This window comes from Antedon mediterranea, chromosome 1 (assembly GCF_964355755.1).
Source record: "Antedon mediterranea chromosome 1, ecAntMedi1.1, whole genome shotgun sequence".
NCBI classification, from domain to species: Eukaryota; Metazoa; Echinodermata; class Crinoidea; order Comatulida; family Antedonidae; genus Antedon; species Antedon mediterranea.
This window is the reverse complement of record NC_092670.1, coordinates 12032177-12052241: the sequence shown is the minus strand read 5'-3', so window position 1 is coordinate 12052241 and position 20065 is coordinate 12032177. Positions and strand designations below refer to the sequence as shown.

Here is a 20065-nt window from a genome sequence, read left to right as displayed (position 1 = left end):
ACAACTATAGTTCAACTGTGTCAAAATATGTTTAAATATCTTAAAATATATGAATCACAAATTGCTACCACAGAGTAACATTTAAACACAATTTATTTATCATTTAAAGAATGACAACATTTTTCTAAAAACATTTGTTGTTGACCAGTTTTTGACACAACGAGAAACATTTGTCAAGAGAATATTTTTCCATTGCTTGAGCACATTTTTTGCATGATTGCATGCTTGCATTTGTCTTGTTTTATTTACTTGTTTATTGAATTTTATTTGTGATTTTTATTGTGGTACAGTATGTGGCATGATTGAATATGATATGAATTGTGTTTATATTGTGTAGTGTTTTTGGACAAATATATTTTCCAAAGTACTTTAATGTAATGTATACAAAGTATTAAAACTTGAAAGAAATATATATCCTCTTTTAAACCCATTGTTATGATAGCTTAGGCAACTACCCAAATTAATTAAAAAGCTATGTACAGTATATTTCCATTGGTAGTTAAGTTGATCTTTATGTCATATATGTTTCTATTAAAATCAGAATATTGATACTATTTTTAAGAGAAATAATTTTTAAAAATGGATTAAAATTTACTTGGAAATTAGGAAATATTGATAGTTGGATGTGACAATGTTTTCCTTCCAATTTTGTGTAAACTATACAATTTGCTGATTCACACAACAACACATTTTGAAAGTACCTGGCCTAACTTTTTTTGCATAAGTCCATTGATTTGTCAAAATAATATTGTAGAAATGAATCTTATTGTTCCCATTTTTAAACATCACAATTAAGTTAGATAGAGAGGATGTTTTACATTTCAAGTATTATTAAACAACAATGTGAATACTTTTCTTCTATTCTATTGTTTCTCTGCCAGCCATGTGATCAAATTACATGGTGTTATTATTACTTGGCATAATTGTAATTATGATATAATTACAGTATGTCTGACATTTAGGCAGTCAAATTAAACATTAGTTTAAAAAATCAATAAACATCTAGGAATAATTCTTGTGACGACCGTGGATTTAATGTAAATAATATATAGTTTTAATTGATATATCGGAAATTATTATTATAAGCTCAGTAAAGTGATGCTTTAGTTGATTAAATACCACAGTTAAGTGCAGCAGTTAATAAGTGATGAAGTTAAATATAGTATTGTAATTAAAAGAAGTTCTGTAATTAAACAAGTTTTGTGCCACAGTTTTAAAGTAAAATTTTATAATAAGCACTGCAGTTGAATAGGGGATGCTGTTGAATGATTACTGCAGTTGAATAAATGATGCAGTTGAATAGGTGATGCAGTTGAATAAGTGCTGCAGTTGAATAAATGATGCAGTTGAATAGGTGATGCAGTTGAATAGGTGATGCAGTTGAATAAATGATGCAGTTGAATAAATGATGCAGTTGAATAAATGATGCAGTTGAATAGGTGATGCAGTTGAATAGGTGATGCAGTTGAATAAGTGCTGCAGTTGAATAAATGATGCAGTTGAATAAATGATGCAGTTGAATAAATGATGCAGTTGAATAGGTGATGCAGTTGAATAAGTGCTGCAGTTGAATAAATGATGCAGTTGAATAGGTGATGCAGTTTAATAAGTGCTGCAGTTGAATAAGTGTGGCTGTTGAATAGCTGATGCAATTGAATAGGTGTAGCTGTTGAATAGTTGATGCAGTTGAATAAGTATGGCTGTTGAATAAGTTACTGTTATGTAGTTAAAATAAGTACCGTATTTGGACAATCAAAATAAGCCTCCCATACAAATAAGCGCCAATATATTAAACATTAAAACATCAACTCTCATGTTATATAAGCAAGTCGTTGCTGTCTTGTAAATTGTCTTTAAGATTTCACAATAAAGACTCATTCAATATTATTTAGTTTCTTTGTTCACGTCCGCACAATATAGCAATAATACCTTAAGAATTATCAGGTAATGATAATGTGACCATACTATTTATATATTTGATACATTTGATGGTTTTTTTAGTCGTTTAATTATGGTTTGAAAGTCTGTCTGATGATGATTATATGCATGTTTCATCATATAACATTATGTTTATACTAAGCATTTTATACTTTAAATATATATTATTATATCATAACTGCTATTATATAACACCTATATAAATTCCTGTCATTTGATTGGACGAATGTGGGTCACATGGTGTGCAATAGTACGCACTATTCAACGATCGTTAAATAGTACTTTTTGAAACATTTTTGTGTACGAAAAAAAAACGTCTAGATGTTATATAAAACAATAATGAATGTTTTGTATTCGTGTAATGGTACAAATAATGGCACTTGGTGAATGATGAAAGGTTATATCAACTCGGCTTTGCCTCGTTGATATAACCTTTCATCATTCACCTCGTGCCATTATTTGTACCATTGCACTCATAAACATTCATTATTTGTATACTATTGTGTTTTGAAATACATCTAACAATAGTTATATTTTTATGGTAATGCTTTAACAATCCCAATAAAACAAGAATAATGAGTATACCTATATTACTTGTTATTGTAATAATCTAATAAAATATCATTTTGAAATAATATTTTTTTTTTTTTCAAAAATGAATTTAATTACGATTTTAACTTCTTTTTCCTTGATTTTTGTTAAATATTAATATATTTTAACATTTTGTTCATTATAACTTATTTATTTCTTTGGATAAACAGCTATTTTAATTTATTGTTTTATTAATATTAATTTTACAGATCATGTTTGTAGAGTTTTAATAAATTTAGTTTAGATGTTCATAATATATAGTTAAAATAAATTGATACTTGCTTGGAACGACCCATTCAATTATGCAACCTGTTAATATAAGCGGCTTCTTCAATTAAGCGCCTAGTTAAAGTAGTCAGCCAGTTATAATATTAGTAGAACTTTTAATAGTTGCTAGTACCTATTTCACTTCAGTTTGCTTTTCCCTTTAAAGCTTGGTTCCCACTAGAACGTAACGCAAGGACGTAAACGCAACGCAAGCGTTTTAACCAATGACAAGCGAAGTTATAGACAGTTAGCAATCACAAGCGAATAAGCCATCGCTTGTGATTGGTCAATTCACTTTCGTTGTGTTACGTCCTTGCGTTGCGTCGCTAGTGGGAACCACGCTTAAGCGTGGAACATTTTAATATCTCCAAAAGAATATCAATCTCTCACTATTCCTGTCTTCATTAATTAATTCATAATGATAATATTCACTTAAAATTATACCTCTTCCTATACGTTTCCCTTTTACCACTCCCCTCATCTTTTCCTTAGTTTAAGAGGTTAGGGTAGTTATTTAGTCAAGATAACTAAAAATGTAGGTAGTAGTTAGATATGTACACCAATGCTTGACAATGACAAACAAATTCAACATGTTTTTACAAGAAATAAACACATACAATATTATTATTTGTGTCAAACAGTGTCTCCATCCGAAAAGAAAGACTTGGGCCCATACCTAGGCATGAAGAAATCCAGTTCATTTGAGAGTCTTCTTGCTGCCGTAGCTGACTACACCAGCGACAATAAGTCCAGGCAGTCTCGCACTTCCGCTAAAGTGATTCGAGGAAGAGTTTGCAACGAGAGCTTCCGTGCGGCCGTAGACCGATCTTATGGAGATACGCTAGACAGGAAGGATGTCAAAGGTTAGTTATGATTTTTAATACTTTTTTTTTTTGAGAGAAAGAGAATTGTTTACAGACAGAACTATGAGATAGCTTCAAACATTGAACTTTTGCTGTAAAACGTATTCATTTTCTTGAATACCGCCGTCCTTTGTCTTATTTTGTCCCTTAAGCTCTTTATTGATTGCTTCATATCTTTCCTAGCATTGGTACTAATATGATTATTATTTTAATTTACAAAATATATTAAATGACCATGTTTATAGACAAGTGAATGAAAGCTGATTTTCAGATGTTTACAAATTCTAACAGATAGTAGATAGTGAAATTAGTGTTACTTAAAACTAATAGATTGACTGACAGCTAAGAGCAAACCAGTCACATTGTGGATGTAATTATGCTGGCTGAAGCTGGCTAGCAACGTCCACTTTCAAAGTCTTTCAATGATAATGAAATGAATGAAATAATAATGAGACTAAACAGACAACAAAAAATAGGTCAATTACAAGTTCACTAGAAGTATTGAATAGAGGTATCTTTAGTTGAAATTAGTTAATAGTGTGAACATGTACTCCCTTCCCCACTCAGTTCATTAACATTCTATGTTAGGTTGACTTATTCATTTTATTTAACTATTTTTTTTATTCACAATAGTTGGAAAATTGCCTGACCAGTCAAAGAATACTGGTCTACTTTAGCCTCTGTGTAAAAAAATTGTTTTTTTGAATAAAAAATCAAATAGACAATAGATTATTTACAGTAAATTGGAATTCATTCGTTTATTTATCATGGTAATACAATTAAACAGCCCAAACAATTCATTATTTATACAAAACAATGTTTACCTTCCCTTTTCAACAGAAAATGGTGGTTTAAAAATGATGGCCAAATCAGAAGGTGCTCTTGACAATAGGTATATAGGAGATGCTTCTGAAAAACCAATGCGTTCTTCCAAGAAAAAAGCAAAAGACAAACGAAAAAGCGGAGTTCTGAAAGGCCTTGGTTCTATGTTTAGGTAAGAAAAATTTGTAGTTTATTAAATATAACCAAATTGTTTAAAAATAAATAAAAGGAGATAGTAAGTGTTGCCTAAAAAATTGGTATCTTGGCAAAAATATGATTATTATTATAGTATGAATCAATACAAAAAAGAATTAATAACAACAAAATAAAATTACACCTTTCTATACAGTATAGTTAAACTAATACATTTTTTATTGTATTGCCTACTATTTTTTTTGTAAAGGAAAAAAAAAGTAATTTTTTAGTTACACAATTACGTCAAATTGGAGTTTGGATTTAGTTCAATGTAGGTAACCATAGTAGCGCAATACTTAGGCTTAGTGTTGCGGTATTTATTACAATAACAGTTGATTGCTATGGCAACCAATTCTGTTGACAACATCTTTTAATTATTGACAAATTTGTCATGTGTGTTTTATTTTGAAGGTTTGGAAAGAATCGAAAGTCAGAAGTGGATGGGAAGGAAGAGGATGGGGATGCGGAGGAGGGGGAAGAAGCAGGGGAGGAGATGGGTAAACCAGATGACGAGGATAGAAGGAAATCCAGACAAGAAGCTGAAGATGCACAAGAAAGGTAATTATTATGAACCATTCATATTATAGATTCCCTTCACAATGTACTTCGTTACTTCAATCTTGATTGAGCCCTCTCTTGTCTCCATTCCACATATAAAAAAAAAATCTTTATTTGGTTTATGAAATTGTAACTGCCTAGTTTGGCTCATAATACTCAACATGATCCAAATAATGCATGGAAAAAATACACATTCAAAATAGTAGACTTTTATTAAGGGGAAGCCTTCAGGACAGAGCAAAGTGTCCTCTCAAAAATGGTGTCTCGTGAAGAGTTGGCCTTGATGTTAAAAAATATATTGCCACTCGATTGTTTCACGGGAAAGTGTCATCTTAATATGGGTTTCCAAAAGTATGGTTTCTATTGTATAATCTTTAAACTATACAAATAGTGTAACCATGTTTTTTGACTTTGTAGAATTGAAGAACAACACAAAAGGTTAAGAGATCAAGAGGCAGAAAAGAAGAGGGAAGAAGGACGAGAAGCAATGAGCAAAGCAGAAAGAATGCTGCAATTACGAGAACAACATCAAAAGAAACACCGTGAGAGAAATGGTCGTTACAAAGATGATGAAGACGACGACGATGATGATGATGAAGAAGAATATCGAAAGGAGCCTATTTATAGTAAATCAAAGGTAGGAGAAAATTATCAATTGACAATTTTTAAAATGAAATAGACTTGGAAATGCTGCAGTAGAAGTCACAGCTTGTAGTGTCAACAAGTTTCTGAATTGACATTTGCGACAACCTAAAATCTGATGATACAAAAGATTGCGGTACACCACATTTGTCATTCTGTGTTTCTCAATTTTTCAATCTGTATAATTTGATCATCCTCGTGAGTGAGGTAATTTTGAAGTATATTGATCAAAATTTCAAGAATTACATACATGGTGTATCAATCATATTGATTTTGCGATGCAAACTTTCAAGCAATATAATGACCTAGACCTATTTGCTATGCATATTGTATTGTTGGAGCCTTGGATTTACAAACAAAACATGAAGCTTTTCCCAATGTGTTATGATTTAAAGATTAGTTTCAATCTTTATATTTTGCTGACCTAGCACAAACTGGTATCTTTGTAGTATATTTCATTTTTTGTTTTTACTATTCATTATTATTTGTATACAATGTGTGTGCTAAACAAATAAAACAAACATGCATGTGAACATGATGTACCTATGCTCTAAGCCATACAAATTAATGTCTATTATCACTCATACCTGCTTCATAGTAAGTGTTTATACTTAAATACTTATTTACTTGTAAGTTTGTTAGATTGTATGTTTTCCGACTATTAAAAAGTCTAGTTGCCAATAGTATATAGAATTTACTTTCAAATAAATTTACATTTCAGCATCAATATCGTGAAAGAGCTGTAGATGACCATAAAATTTATCATGAATATAAACAAAGAAAATATGAAAACGAGGAAAAAAAAGTACTCGAAGACGATATTTATGATACGAGAAAAGAACATGTAAGATTAGAACGATCACGGAGTAAATCATACGATCCATATGATCGTTATGATGATACGCGTCACAGCGACAGGCGCCCTCGCTACGAGGATGAACGAAAAGACGATTATTATGATGAGAGACATATAAGTAAACGTCCAGATGAGAAATACAGAAATCGTTACAATGGGGATGATAGGTACGTGGCAGACGGTCGTCCTGACAATCGGAAGCAAGATACTTATTATTACGAAAAAGACAAAAAAGACGGGATTTATGGGGATGTGCATGTTAGGGAAGAAAGGAAATATGAGGATTGGCAACGCAAAGAAGTGCCATATGAACAGAGATACAGAGACGATGGTAAAATATATGAATCGCGACGGTCGGACGATGCTAGAATTTATGAATCAAGAAGGTCTCAGAAGGAGGAAAAAATGTATGATGTTCCTCGTTATAAGGATACTCAAAGAGAGCGAGAAAGACGGAATTATTATGAAGAAGACATGTATGACAGAATCGGTGAAAGGAAAAGGTCAAAAGAATATTCAGAGAGATATTACAGAGAAGATGATTCAAAAAGAAAGGTTGAACGAAAGAACGAGGAACCTTTAGAAAAAACTGAAAAGCATAAAAAGAGTTCTAAGGATGTCGAAGATAAAAAACTTGAGCGTGTTGATAGTAAGGATAAAAATGAAAAGAAATTAGAAAGGAAAGGAAGCAAAGATAAAATAAAAAGGACAAAGAGTTTAGAAAGAAAAGGATCCAAAGAGAAGGAGAAGGAGGAAAAGAAATTGAAAAAATTACAACGGTCTGAAAGTAAGGAAAAAATGAAAAAAGAAAAAGCAGAAAAAAGTAAGGAGGCAGAAAAGATAAAGCAAGGTAGAGATAAATCAAAAGAACGTTTGAACGAAAAATCAAGCGAGCACAAAGAATCAAAGAGAAACGGTTCACTTACCGACAGACTTACAGACAGAAATGAAAAAGTATATGAAAGTTATAAAAAATTAGAGGATACAGACCATGTCTATGAGTCACGGCAAAGCAGCCGAAGAGAAGAAAGAAGTGAAAATAAAAGCCGTCATCAAAATGATAGGACCAGACGCAAAGATGATGATAATGGATTCTATCGCGAAGAGCGACGGCATCACAGTAATGAAAGGACGCACCATTCACGCATTCGTCGACCAGGTAGTCCACCAGTTGATTATGGAAGCTTAGACAGGTAAGATAAACTTTGAAGTCCTCTGTTATTTTACTTTATACTAACTTTAACTATATCGTACCCCTCCTTTGGTACACTCTTATTAAGGGAACAGTTTCCCATTAAGCAAACAAAGGGGAAATAAATGTTTTAACGCCATAGCTAACCTCCATTCAGGATTCCCCCTATTAAAGGAACACTTTATTGGAGCCTGAAAGTGCCTAGTAAATATTCTACTGTAATTTGGTTTTTTTTTTGCAATATAGTCACAATTATTTATTTTGATAAAACAAAAAAATGCAGAAGGATCACGATTTCTAAATTTACAAAAACTACAAATGACTTTATATTAACTTTTGATTAATTGACATTTTACTTGTATGCAAACCACAAAAAAAAACCTTCTTATGAGAGTCATTAAACTTAATTATTATAGAATAACATGTATTACTGCAATTACTACTTTTTATTGAACTATGCAACCTGTTACTTCTGTAATTTTTATGCAACATTTATGTAATTTTCTTTTCCACTTTTGTAGAAGGAAAAATGGTAGTCCACGAAAAGAATTTCACTCAACGTCTCACCTTGAAAACGGACCAGTACATTCGCGTCATCGCTCTTATGACCATAGCTACAAACGAGTACAAAGAAAAGAGGCCATGTACAGTAAGGAAAACAATGCGGGTTACGGTCGCATGGCTAATGATTACCGAGATGACTATCAACGTTATCGACCGCATTCTCCCAAAAAAGCTCCAGATTACGATACGCGAGGGGAGAAACGCAGACCCCCAAATTATGAGGACCATTACGGCTACTATGATAATTACCGAGAGTATCGTTCTCAACCGTCAAGTGCGCGTCAGTCTCCGTACCCTCAATATGACGATTACGATCATGAGACATATGAAGCTGCTGCACGTGTGTAGGGTAGGTTGCTGGTTTACACCCGATTTACATTGAATAATTTAATCAAATGCAGCATGGTTTGCTTATAAAGTATTCTTTTCGTTAAAAAGAAAGTGACTGAATAACAACCAGGATTCTTCAGACTCATTAGTAACGCTTGACAGAACATGAGTAATGCTTGACTGAACATTCGTAATGCTTGACTGCACAGCAACTTTTCAGCGACTTATCAGTAGTGTTTCCACATGTACAGGTTCATATCTTCATACAGGTATGGAGGTTGAATTTCTGTCTTCTAGGTATGTAAATCAGGTAAACAGGTGGCATAAATGTCAACAATCAACAACAGAGCCTTGAGATAAAGTACTGTAAATGATATTTTCAGTTCAGTCTCTAATAAATCCTAATTATTGTATCGTAATTAAATGATTTAGTAATAATAATGGTTAAACCTAATATTATTTAGTTTATTAATGTATATTTTCAGTTAAGGTTTATTTTGTATTTTTTAATATTTTTGTAGGTGCTTATCAATGATTTTTATAAATGATTTTTATTAATACAAATAATTACCAGAAGAATAAATAATCTCAATGATTTTCCCTGTAATTAACACTAATGGTTTCCTATGGGATAGGCTGCCACATACATTGCTGTAATGACAAAGAATAGACCATGCTGGCAACACATGGTTGATTTTGACAGCACTGTTTGTTCAAATGCAAAAATCGTGGATTGCTCATTCTTCTGATATATTCCTTAATTATAAAAGATACTGTAAATTAAAACAATAATCTTTTTTTAATGATTGTTACATATATTTTCTTTGCTATTAAAGTGGAGCATACTATTATTTTTATGTTTACTAGACTTCTATATAAATGATTATAAACACAAATGTATCAAAGAAGAAATCATCAAGGCCTAGATTACTCTTAACTAAGTTAATGATTAATAAATAACTAAATTAAATATAATAAAATTCAACAAGAACAAATGCTGTTGCAATTTGGATAGTTCATCAATTGTATTTTATTATGGGATCATATCAGAATTATTCTACTTCAGTTACTGCAGTAACAACCTTATTCAACTGCATCAAATATGATTTCACTTTGTTTCAATAACAAAGTTTATGAGGCAGTCTTACAGTACAGTATTACAGTATTTAAATCTTAAAATTATCAACTACTTGATGTCTAGAAGATTTTTTTTATTCCTTCACAAGATCATTGAACACTAATGTAAAAACAAATTTCCAGAATTAATCTCTCAATGAATCACTTCTTCTTTTTTTAGTAATGAAAAAGTATACAACTCATCATGTTTCCTCTCTTGAACATTCATAGAAATTATTTTTTTAACAGTAAATATTAGAAAGGCTGCTGTGTTGAAATATTAAAAGCACATCATATAATTACAATGTAAATAACGCATATATGAAATATTTAACAGGGTTTTTGAAATGTGATATCAATTAATTATTTATTTGTTGTACCAGGGAAGAGTGGTAATTTCACTCTTCTCTGGTTGTACTTCCATTTTTATACTCTTTAGAAATTGAAAACCATTAAACGCCTCATCAGTCTGGAACTGACAATTTTTACCTTTTGATTTTATCAAACATTTTGGTGTGTTTTTGTTTCAATATCTGGTAATTTTTCTTTATGAATTTGCCATGTTTTTCTACTATAATAGTGTGTTTATATGAAATCAAGGCTATGAAATAACGATGTACAAGAGACAGTACACAAGCTCAACAACTTTACTAAACTAAATCAATTTTGTGATAGCTTTTGTAACTACACCAAATAAGAATTTTTCAAACTGAGCATGTGCAGATGGCTTTTATGCTCTACTCCTTCGTCGAATTTGTACCAGTAGTATATTGTAAAGTCCTTTATGTAACCACCTATGTACAGTTGCTATCATCTCACCATATTATACACTAAAACAGTATTTTAATTTAAACTTTTATATTTGATACTGTTATTGTTTAATGTATTGTAATGTTTACTGGATAATGCTTAATATAATTGCAAATATTAATTTCTCATTTTAATAATTTAAATTTGTATGTGAGCACATATTATATAGAAAAATTACCTCTGCAAACTTATTAATCTTCTTTCCTATGGTAGTATTTCTTTTTGAATATATTCTATGCCTCATTTTGTATAAATATTTTAATTAAGATGTGATAACTAAATTAATTTGCTCTATATTTCTATACAAAACATGTCTTTACCCACCTTCTTATTCTTCTCTGGCAACCCCTGCAACACTTCTACTTTTCCCAATTTTGGGCTAAATAAGGTGTGTGGTTGTGGAGAGCTTTTTATTATTAGATATTATTTTCAATTCAGTAAACTAATATAACTAATTACCTCTTGTATTTTATTTTCTACTAATTATAAAAGTAATATGTTTTATTTTCTTCATCCAGTATTCAAATGTAAATGTAAAGACTAGTCAGTAATGGTATAACAGAATTAAGTTTAGTAATTGGTTACATAACCTAGTAACAGATTTTACTTTAACTTGCTCTAACCAACTCCCTGCTCTAACCAGGGGATTTTAGTTTTGTTTTCTGCCAATGAGAGGCAAGGTTCTATAACTATGTTATGTGTGGCCCACTCACTAATTTGGGCCTTTTGTGTAGGTCATAAATATTCATGATTTTACTACATTACGTATCTTTAATTTTCATAGTTTCTTTATTTTCGGGGGAAAATTAAAGCAAAGATAAAGAAACTTTTTTATGTAAGTAACATATTGTCATATGTAAAAATAGTTTATTACAGTTAGTTATTTTATATAGTATTGTAGTATAATTCTATATAATTATGTAATAATATATAACGTCTGTTTATATAGCAAAAATATGTTATATAGCAAAAATAACTGATTATATAAATAGTATATTCCATTCCCAGCTTTTGTACCGCTATAGCAGAAAAATCAGGTTGATAAATTTAAACATTGATTTTTTTTCAAGTTTGTGTACAGAAAAAAAAATGTTTTACAAGAAATCTTTTGACAAGAAATGAATCTGTATGAAGTGTAAATATGATATATGTTGGCAGTTTTGTATTGTAAATAAAACTTTGTTCAAAGTAATGTAAAATACAAGTTCTTGCTAAAAGTAGAGGACCAAGAAATTCCATTTTGTCATCAGCAGGTTTCTGTCATTGACATGAGTCGATAGGGGGCGTCCTAAAGACTTCGTAATGGTGCATTCAGCATTCATTTTATAGGCCTATTCTTTCATAAAAAAAAACAAAAGAGCAGAGTTGCTGAGGTAATTTTAATCTGAGGTTCTTCTGGCTTTTGTTCTATTATGAGATTGAATCTGATGCAAAAAATGCACCATTTTTGTATTTCAAAATAAAATATCTTATCAATAAACTAGTAGCTTTGTGTGTGTTTTTCTGTTTGTTTATTGTATTATTATAAAGTAGTATATGATTAGATTATATCCCATCAACTCTTCAGAAGATATTTCCAACGGATAGAAATGTGTTCAATCAAGTTTCTGTAAGCTGTTCTCTGATTGGGTGTATTTTATTTACCTAGTGCCAGATTTTATCAGACTACATTACAATTGATTTTCAAATTCAATAATACAGTATAATGAAAATTCCCAAAAACTTGAAATATGCTGGTTATGCACAGACAGACGGTTAGAAATCAATATTACATAAGTTAAATTCACACAAGGCGCCTCATATTCAATGATTACGTCATCTCCAATAAAAAAAATTGCAATTTAATGCATGAACGATTCCCTATCTTCTAAACAGATCATGCTGTAGAATTTTCTTAAATTGTATCACTGTATTTGTTAACAAATATTAGTTGCAGTACCAAAGTAAGCACGTAAACTTATTCTAAATGTAATTATATAATTGTAGATACCTGTTCTTCGAGCTAAGTGGCGTAAAGATCGAGAATATTAAGGATTTTTGCTAGGCTCCTCCTTCCCTTACATTTCTCAGTACACAACAAGAACAGTCAAGCAGAAAACCCGCTATTCTATGGCTTACCATCTTTTCTTGGCCTAAAATACTAATTAACTAGGTAGGCCTAGGCATAGAATCGAGATTGACGTGCATGTGGCAAGTCTAAGCAAGATATGACATAATCGACCGACGTCTATGCATGCACTATCTAGACTACACTCTTTATTTATAGACTAAAAATGTAAACAAGTTTGTCATTTTTTATGGGGTCAAATATTATTAATAACGCAGTGGCTGCATCTACACGTACCTGGTCCTAGGTTAGGCTAGTCATAGATCCAAGCTAGATTCTATATCTACGCCTATTGACCCGTAACCTCGTAACCTAAAAAAAATCATCCCTCTAGGAAATTAATGAGAAAATACGATGGTCAATAATAAAGAAGATGGTCAGTAAAAAAAAAAAAAAATACCAGAAATGAGTTTCGAACCCTAGCCTAACGCTACCGCATTACATTGCGAGACCCAGGTACTACCCATTCAGCCATCCAGTTGGCTTACAATCCACCGATATAACATATTAGTATTTTATCAAAAATTATACTAGGAGGCATGATATCGGCGTAAATATAGAATCTAAGATTGGATTTACGACTAGGCGTAGAGGCAGCCAATCGTGCTGGAAGAAAAGTTACACCACCTAACTAATGAACAAATGTAACCCTAACAACGGGTCTAACAATCTAAAGGCTAGGCTAAATTTTATTATTTCATACACACACAATACATGAATAAAGTGATTATTAATATTATAATAAGTATTTGAAATTGAAGTTGCCTGCCTTGAAAATGCCTACAAATGTAGACATAATCCTTGAGAAGTACTCATTAATTTCTTCTCAGAAAATGAGTCAACAACAGGGACCTCCAACCGAGAGGCCAATGATTAGTGTAATGCTCATGTCGGAGCTGGTGAAGTCGCCGCCAGATTTCTTTGAGATAAGACAGGACGTTGGACGAGAACATCCTATCTTTATTCATGATCATCACAAAGTGAATGTATGCGTACATTCCACTAAATACAAGACTTGGTTTCCTGACACCCTGGGAGAGTAAGTATGGATCGCCACCAATACCGTATGTTTTATATTGATTAACAAAGTGCATGATTCGCTGTTAAGTGAAATGTACTCTGGACGGTTATTGGTTTTAAGTTTATAACAATTTGTTATTTTCATAGGATTTTAAAAGTTAACAATGACACTGAGTTAGAGAGCCTGTCAAGAAGTATTCTCTCAAAGCCTTTGTTTTTTGACGTTCATCTTGAAAGAAACTCAAAGCTTGCCAACCACAGACACATTACCACAGGTAGCAACTCGCCAATTACAGGATGGATAAACTAACTTATAATTTATTGTGCTTATAAACTAAGTCTCATTTGAGGCTTAGTGAGTGGAGTTGAAAGAGTCACTATACAGTACAGATAATTGTATGGGAAATTCCCATGCCTACTGTAGAAAAGTTTATTTAAATAAAGTCTGTGGGGAATTTCAATCTATTAGTACAGAAGACTATGTGGGAAATTCCCATGTTGTTGTTTTCCTATGTAAAAGTTAATGCGATAGAAAGAAGACAGAAGACTATGTGGGAAATCCCTGTGCTAGGTTCCTATGTAGGGTGTTTTCTATCTTGGAAGTTTCTATATAGATATTTGTGGTATGTGAAAGGTTTATAGTGTAAGTGGAGAAGTTCTCAAATTAGCCCACAAGACACAATGTTTTCTAGGAAACAGGGTAGAAATTGTACACAAGTCCAGTAGTTACAGCATTTAACTATTTATTTTTTCTTTCGTAAGGTGATTTTGCTGTAGTTGTGAATCCACAGCATCCAGTAATTAGGCAGCAGATTTCTAAACTTTTAGAAGAGGGAAAAGGAGACATGAGAGCTGGCAGAAACTTTGCATTAGAGGTAAATATTTCTGCATTTTTATAGCAAAATGTATCTGTTTTACATCATCATCATCAAATGTGTCAATATCTATCTATATATTATTACTGTAATACACAAAACCCAATAAGTATTCCCATAATAAGGGTGTCTCCTGAATAGGAGTTGTTTGTATTGTTAAAGCTTCATTTCACAGGAAAATGTCTCCCTGAAGGGTGTCCCCAGAATAGGGCTGTCTCAAAGCAAGGCAATCCTACAACAGGATGCTGAGTTCCGGATATATAAAATAATAAGTGTTTATCTGTGGCTGCGACATGATCAGTTCCATGCCCCTTAAAAGGCACGCCACGGAGAATAGGCACATAGTATAGTACTGTTGATATTTGTCACATCCAGACATAAGGTCAAAGAACTATCTTGACAAAGTGAGCTGTCTGTACTATTATATGCTATATTATTATATATGATATAATTGCAAATGTTAATGTTACACATTTTATTCACCAGCATTCTCAAATGTACCGTAAACATAGGACTGCACATATTGCAAAAAAAGACAAATTTATTTTAGATAAGCTAGTTTAAAGTTTGGTATTTAATTTATTTCAGTTTGATTTCAATGATGTGATAAAATCCTGGTTCAAGCAGCTTATGTCTGAGGATGGGGTTACTAGCTCAGCCTGCTACACCATGTGGGACTGTAACCATGCTAGCATTGTCATTACAAACTCATCTGAGTATCTTCACTGCTACGATGTATCTCTTGAAAACAGCATACTGTGGATGATTTGCTTCCCATGTTGTTTGCTCACATGCCCATGTTACAGGGTAAGGAAAACAGGGATAGAAATATGGATAGGATTGTAAGAAAACCGGGATAGAAATATGGATAGGATTTTAAGAAAACCGGGATAGAAATAAGAATTATGCTGGAATATAGGAATAGAAATAAGAATTTTGCTGGAAAACAGGGATAGAAATAAGGATGGGATTGTAAGAAAACCGGGATAGAAATAAGAATATTGAAGGAAAACAGGGATGGGATTGTAAGAAAACATAGATAGAATTATTGATGGAATTGAAATAATGATGGGATTGAAATAATGATGGGATTGAAATATGATGGGATTGAAATAATGATGGGATTGAATTAATGATGGGATTGAAATAATGATGGGATTGAAATAATGATGGGATTGAAATAATGATGGGATTGAAATAATGATGGAATTTAAATAATGATGGGATTGAAATAATGATGGGATTGAAATAATGATGGGATTGAAATAATGATGGGATTGAATGTTGACAACATGCATTGAAAAGATAGAATTAAATGCTGAATCTCCAAAATGTTTTTTGAATTTGGGATAGAAATACTACCAGTGTAAAAACAAAGATAGAAATAATGGTAAAGATAATGTATGTTTTTATTTAAGTAAAAGAGATAAAGTTTGAATTGAGAAATAGAGGATTAAGTACATATTAATCCAGTTGAAAGTTGGATTTAAAAAAAAAATCTAATTTTGTGACTTTTTTTGTTTCCAGGTTCACAGATGCTTTTCTTGTGTAGATAGATCCGTATCTATGCAAGGAGAAGTGGTGTACGTATCAATGGCCGGTTGGCAGCGTACTTTAACTGCTGCGGCTATCATGCGAGCAATCCAAGCGCAGATGGGCGCCAACGTCCAGTTATCGTCAACACAAATTGTAGGACCACCACAGGTTCAGGTTTCCATTGGTAAGTGTTATATACTTAATATGTAGTTATAAGTAGAATAGGTGAATATATAATTCACTTTTTCTTAAATTTACCCCGAAGATTAAGATTTGAGGACCAGCTCATTTGTTCCTTGATGTCATGACTGAACACTTCATTTACAAAAGGAATACATACATGTCAAGTTTAAGATTGCTGCTGGCTTGATATTTTGCAATTATGACTCCAACGACCCCCACAATTTCCAGTTCTAATATCTTTTTTATTGATTTCTTTCTTTTTTTTATTTTGTTAAGAGTGAGAAGATGGTATACATTAAATCATATAATTTGTTTTTTTACAATAGCCCACTGGGCCTCTATTAAGTTGTAGCCCAAATGCTATTTAGTTAGCCAGACCTAACATTTCACTTCTTAGTGAGCTAAAATACTGTCTAGGCACAGATTGTACTATTCATTAATTGAACTTGGATTTAAAAACTGTGTTAATTTGTCTCGTACCCAATGGGAACAGCAAATGATAGATTTGTTTCCCTAAAGCAGGTTTTACTAGACTACCAAATTCAGCCTTGACAAATTATTATTTATATATAGACTTAATTTGCATGTTCATCTTATTTTTTATTTTTATGCAATAACGAAATGTAGGCGTACTGTGCCTATGAACAATATTTATTTGTTTTTAATATTAATTTTCATAAATATATTTTCTTTTTTTTATAGGTAATCCTGCAGTGACAGCTCAACCCTACTCATCCTACCCAAACCAACAGCATCAAGTACCCTACCCAAGTCAACGCCACCAACCACCCTACCCCCAATCAGCCATGCCCCAAAACATAGCACATCCCCCAGGCTCATACCCAGCCCCAGGGCCACATCTACCCTCATATGATGACGTCATGAAGGAAACATCAACAACCATGAATGCTTAAATGACTCAATTCTATTTAAAAATTATTATGAAATATTTATGTACAGTATTATGTGTTTTCATTGGTAAAAGACAAACAACTCATAGAGAGCAATTGGTGGGTGTAAACAGAAACCAAGAAACTTAATTCTGTAAATATTTTTTTAATTTAAAATACGTTAAAATTGGAATGTGAAATAAAAGCATTAAACAAATTAAACCTTTCCACAAAAAAATCGGGCTGGATGAATTTATTAAAAAAAAGTATGAAAGTATGTTTCACCAAAACCAGCGGAGCATAGCAAAGGTTTACACATGCTTACAACCCAACTGGCGAAATCGATAACTAAGGTCACTAGTTGACTCTTTAGAAATTGGGGTCGACACAAGAGCTATTACAACACTGATCAACATACATGGTCTGTAGTTGAATCAAAACCATACTTATTAAATTTAATTATTTATCTTAATTAATTTTATGTAATTTTTTTTATCGATATACAAACAATATTTGTTATATAGCGCCCTCTGGAGACATTACACACATTCAATGTAGGCCTACTGTAAATAGAGATGTCTACAAATTATAATTATTATTACATTACACACATTCAATGTAGGCCTACTGTAAATAGAAATGTCTACAAATTATAATTATTATTATAAATATAATCATTTATAATTTACAAAATAATGTACATACAGTTATATTATAAAATAATACTTTAGAAAAGAAGCATGTATGTAGTAGAGGTCTGTATTATATATAGCATTTGTGTTTTATTTGCCCATTTACTGAAACATACCATTTATTTAATAATGATTTATTTAACATTTATTTTTTTATGTCCATGGTTCAAAGAACAATTATGAATATAGGTTTTTATATTATAAAAAGTGAGGTTGAGGTAAAGATTTTTCCAGCCACACAAGGTTTAAATTGTTAAGTGTGTGGTTAAAATATATTAAACTAGATTAACATATAAATAAAAGGAATCGATGAATAATCATAAGACGGTTCAGAGAGACATAAGATCTGTCCGATTCGACAGCTCATGAGTCCATTTCATTTTCATAAGGATGTACATTCGTTTTCTTCACATGTCATGCTATATGCAGCTATTAAGTCTAACTGTCATTTCACACATGCTTGACGTTTTGACTATTCATATAAATAAATAAGTTCATTGTATGAACCGACGCCACATGTGGAATATGAAATCGCATTACCAAAACTATTCACAGTCGTGCTTAAAACCTGGCTTATTAATATTAACTAACAATTTTAAAATATGTAATTTTATTTGTAATGTAATTTTGTTATATGATACTATTTTTCGATTTATTACATAAAGATTTTTATTAATAATTATCATTCCTAATGTATAATTAATATATTACAATATTTATTGAAATTCATGAGTGTGTAAACCATTTTTTTTATCAAATAAGAAAAACAAATATGTATCCAAAGAAATTTAGAAGACGAAGGTTTAAGCCCACGTAAGAGAATAAAAACAAAAAGATTCAGTCACAATAGAGTTTAGGATTTTTAAAAGATTCTAAAAATTCATATAATAATATAAGATTAGCCAGTAAAGATAAAAACAAAATGTTATGATGATCGTTATAGTAAGTTTTACAGAGGTGTACAAACACACTTGAATGTCTTGTTCATATTATATTCAGTTCTTGATGATGGTAGTATAATATTTCTTGAAATAAATTCAAGATAATAATAATTATACATTTTCGTTATTTATTTATCTTCGTAGCTTATGTTAATGTTTCCGCGGGTTACCGTAAATGTTGTCACCAATCGGATACAACAAAAATTGCGTATGATCAGATATTAACGAACGACCAATCACAACGCAAATTAACCATTGTCTTTCAGGTCATGTCAAAAGGTTAAAATTATCTGATTTGAATGAGATAATTAGCGGTTAGTTTTTCTGGAGCGGAATCAGTTATCCCGTTTCCACAGAAAATGTATCGGTTATTTTTGTCGGTTAATTGTTGGCTGGTGGAAAGTTGGAAACACGGCCTTATAATATTGTCTTCTTCAATATTATTTTACTGTTTTTTTTCATTCACACTCTATTAGACCTTTTTTCGCCCACAGAATTAATAGTTTAAATCAATTTAATAATTGTGTCGAGTGGCCTGTCGGTTCCTTAAACCATAGCCATAAAAATTAAAATCGGCACTTAGGCCTACTCTATAAACTCGACCATCATTTTCTCTCTTAATCTCTCGGTCGGTTACTTACGATTTACGACTTAAAATCTAGAGGAAAAATATAAATTTTAAGCTCGTGTGTGTACGCACTTTAAATAACCGCGTTATGCGTGACGCGTATTTAACAGTGCGCGCGTATCCTAGTTACAGATGCTATAACAACAACTCAACTCAAACAAACACTTCTTCGCTAGCTGGAAACATCGTTTGCGATAATCTTGTTAAATTTGCTACAATTTAACTACAATATTCACGTTTTAGTAAGTTTAAACTTGTAAAATAATTTGAATATTAAAGTTTAGAAATAACACTTTCCCGATCGGAAAAAGTCCAGCAGCAGTGAAGGAAGGCCACACATATTATAATTATTAAGCCTCCATCACATCACACTTAATGTGTGTGTGTGTGTACATCTAGCCTCCCTACCCTATACTAGGCTAGCCATTGAATCTTTTGGAAGAGTACCG

At 31.7% G+C, this 20065-nt stretch overlaps 2 protein-coding genes across 10 annotated transcripts in view; both read left to right on the top strand.

Annotated features, from left to right (window-relative positions):
- The window catches only part of LOC140056647 (partitioning defective 3 homolog), a 76137-nt gene extending 63910 nt beyond the window's left edge, over window positions 1-12227 (top strand). For all 9 annotated transcript variants that reach the window (XM_072102156.1, XM_072102110.1, XM_072102122.1 and 6 more), the window contains 6 exons: window positions 3438-3659; window positions 4500-4653; window positions 5088-5234; window positions 5652-5871; window positions 6598-7925; window positions 8446-12227. In XM_072102156.1, coding sequence (XP_071958257.1) covers window positions 3438-3659; window positions 4500-4653; window positions 5088-5234; window positions 5652-5871; window positions 6598-7925; window positions 8446-8836 — 2462 coding nt within the window. In that variant the 3' untranslated portion in view covers window positions 8837-12227. The remainder of the gene's footprint in view (window positions 1-3437; window positions 3660-4499; window positions 4654-5087; window positions 5235-5651; window positions 5872-6597; window positions 7926-8445) is intronic.
- Window positions 12228-12597: 370 nt separating this feature from the next.
- Window positions 12598-19099, top strand: LOC140056596 (uncharacterized). The gene is made up of 7 exons (XM_072102027.1): window positions 12598-12687; window positions 13682-13890; window positions 14019-14146; window positions 14634-14746; window positions 15335-15553; window positions 16274-16466; window positions 17168-19099. The coding sequence occupies exons 2-7, from the start codon at window positions 13685-13687 to the stop codon at window positions 17377-17379; spliced, it is 1071 nt and encodes a 356-aa protein (XP_071958128.1). The 5' UTR covers window positions 12598-12687; window positions 13682-13684; the 3' UTR covers window positions 17380-19099.
- The last annotated feature ends 966 nt before the right edge of the window (window positions 19100-20065 follow it).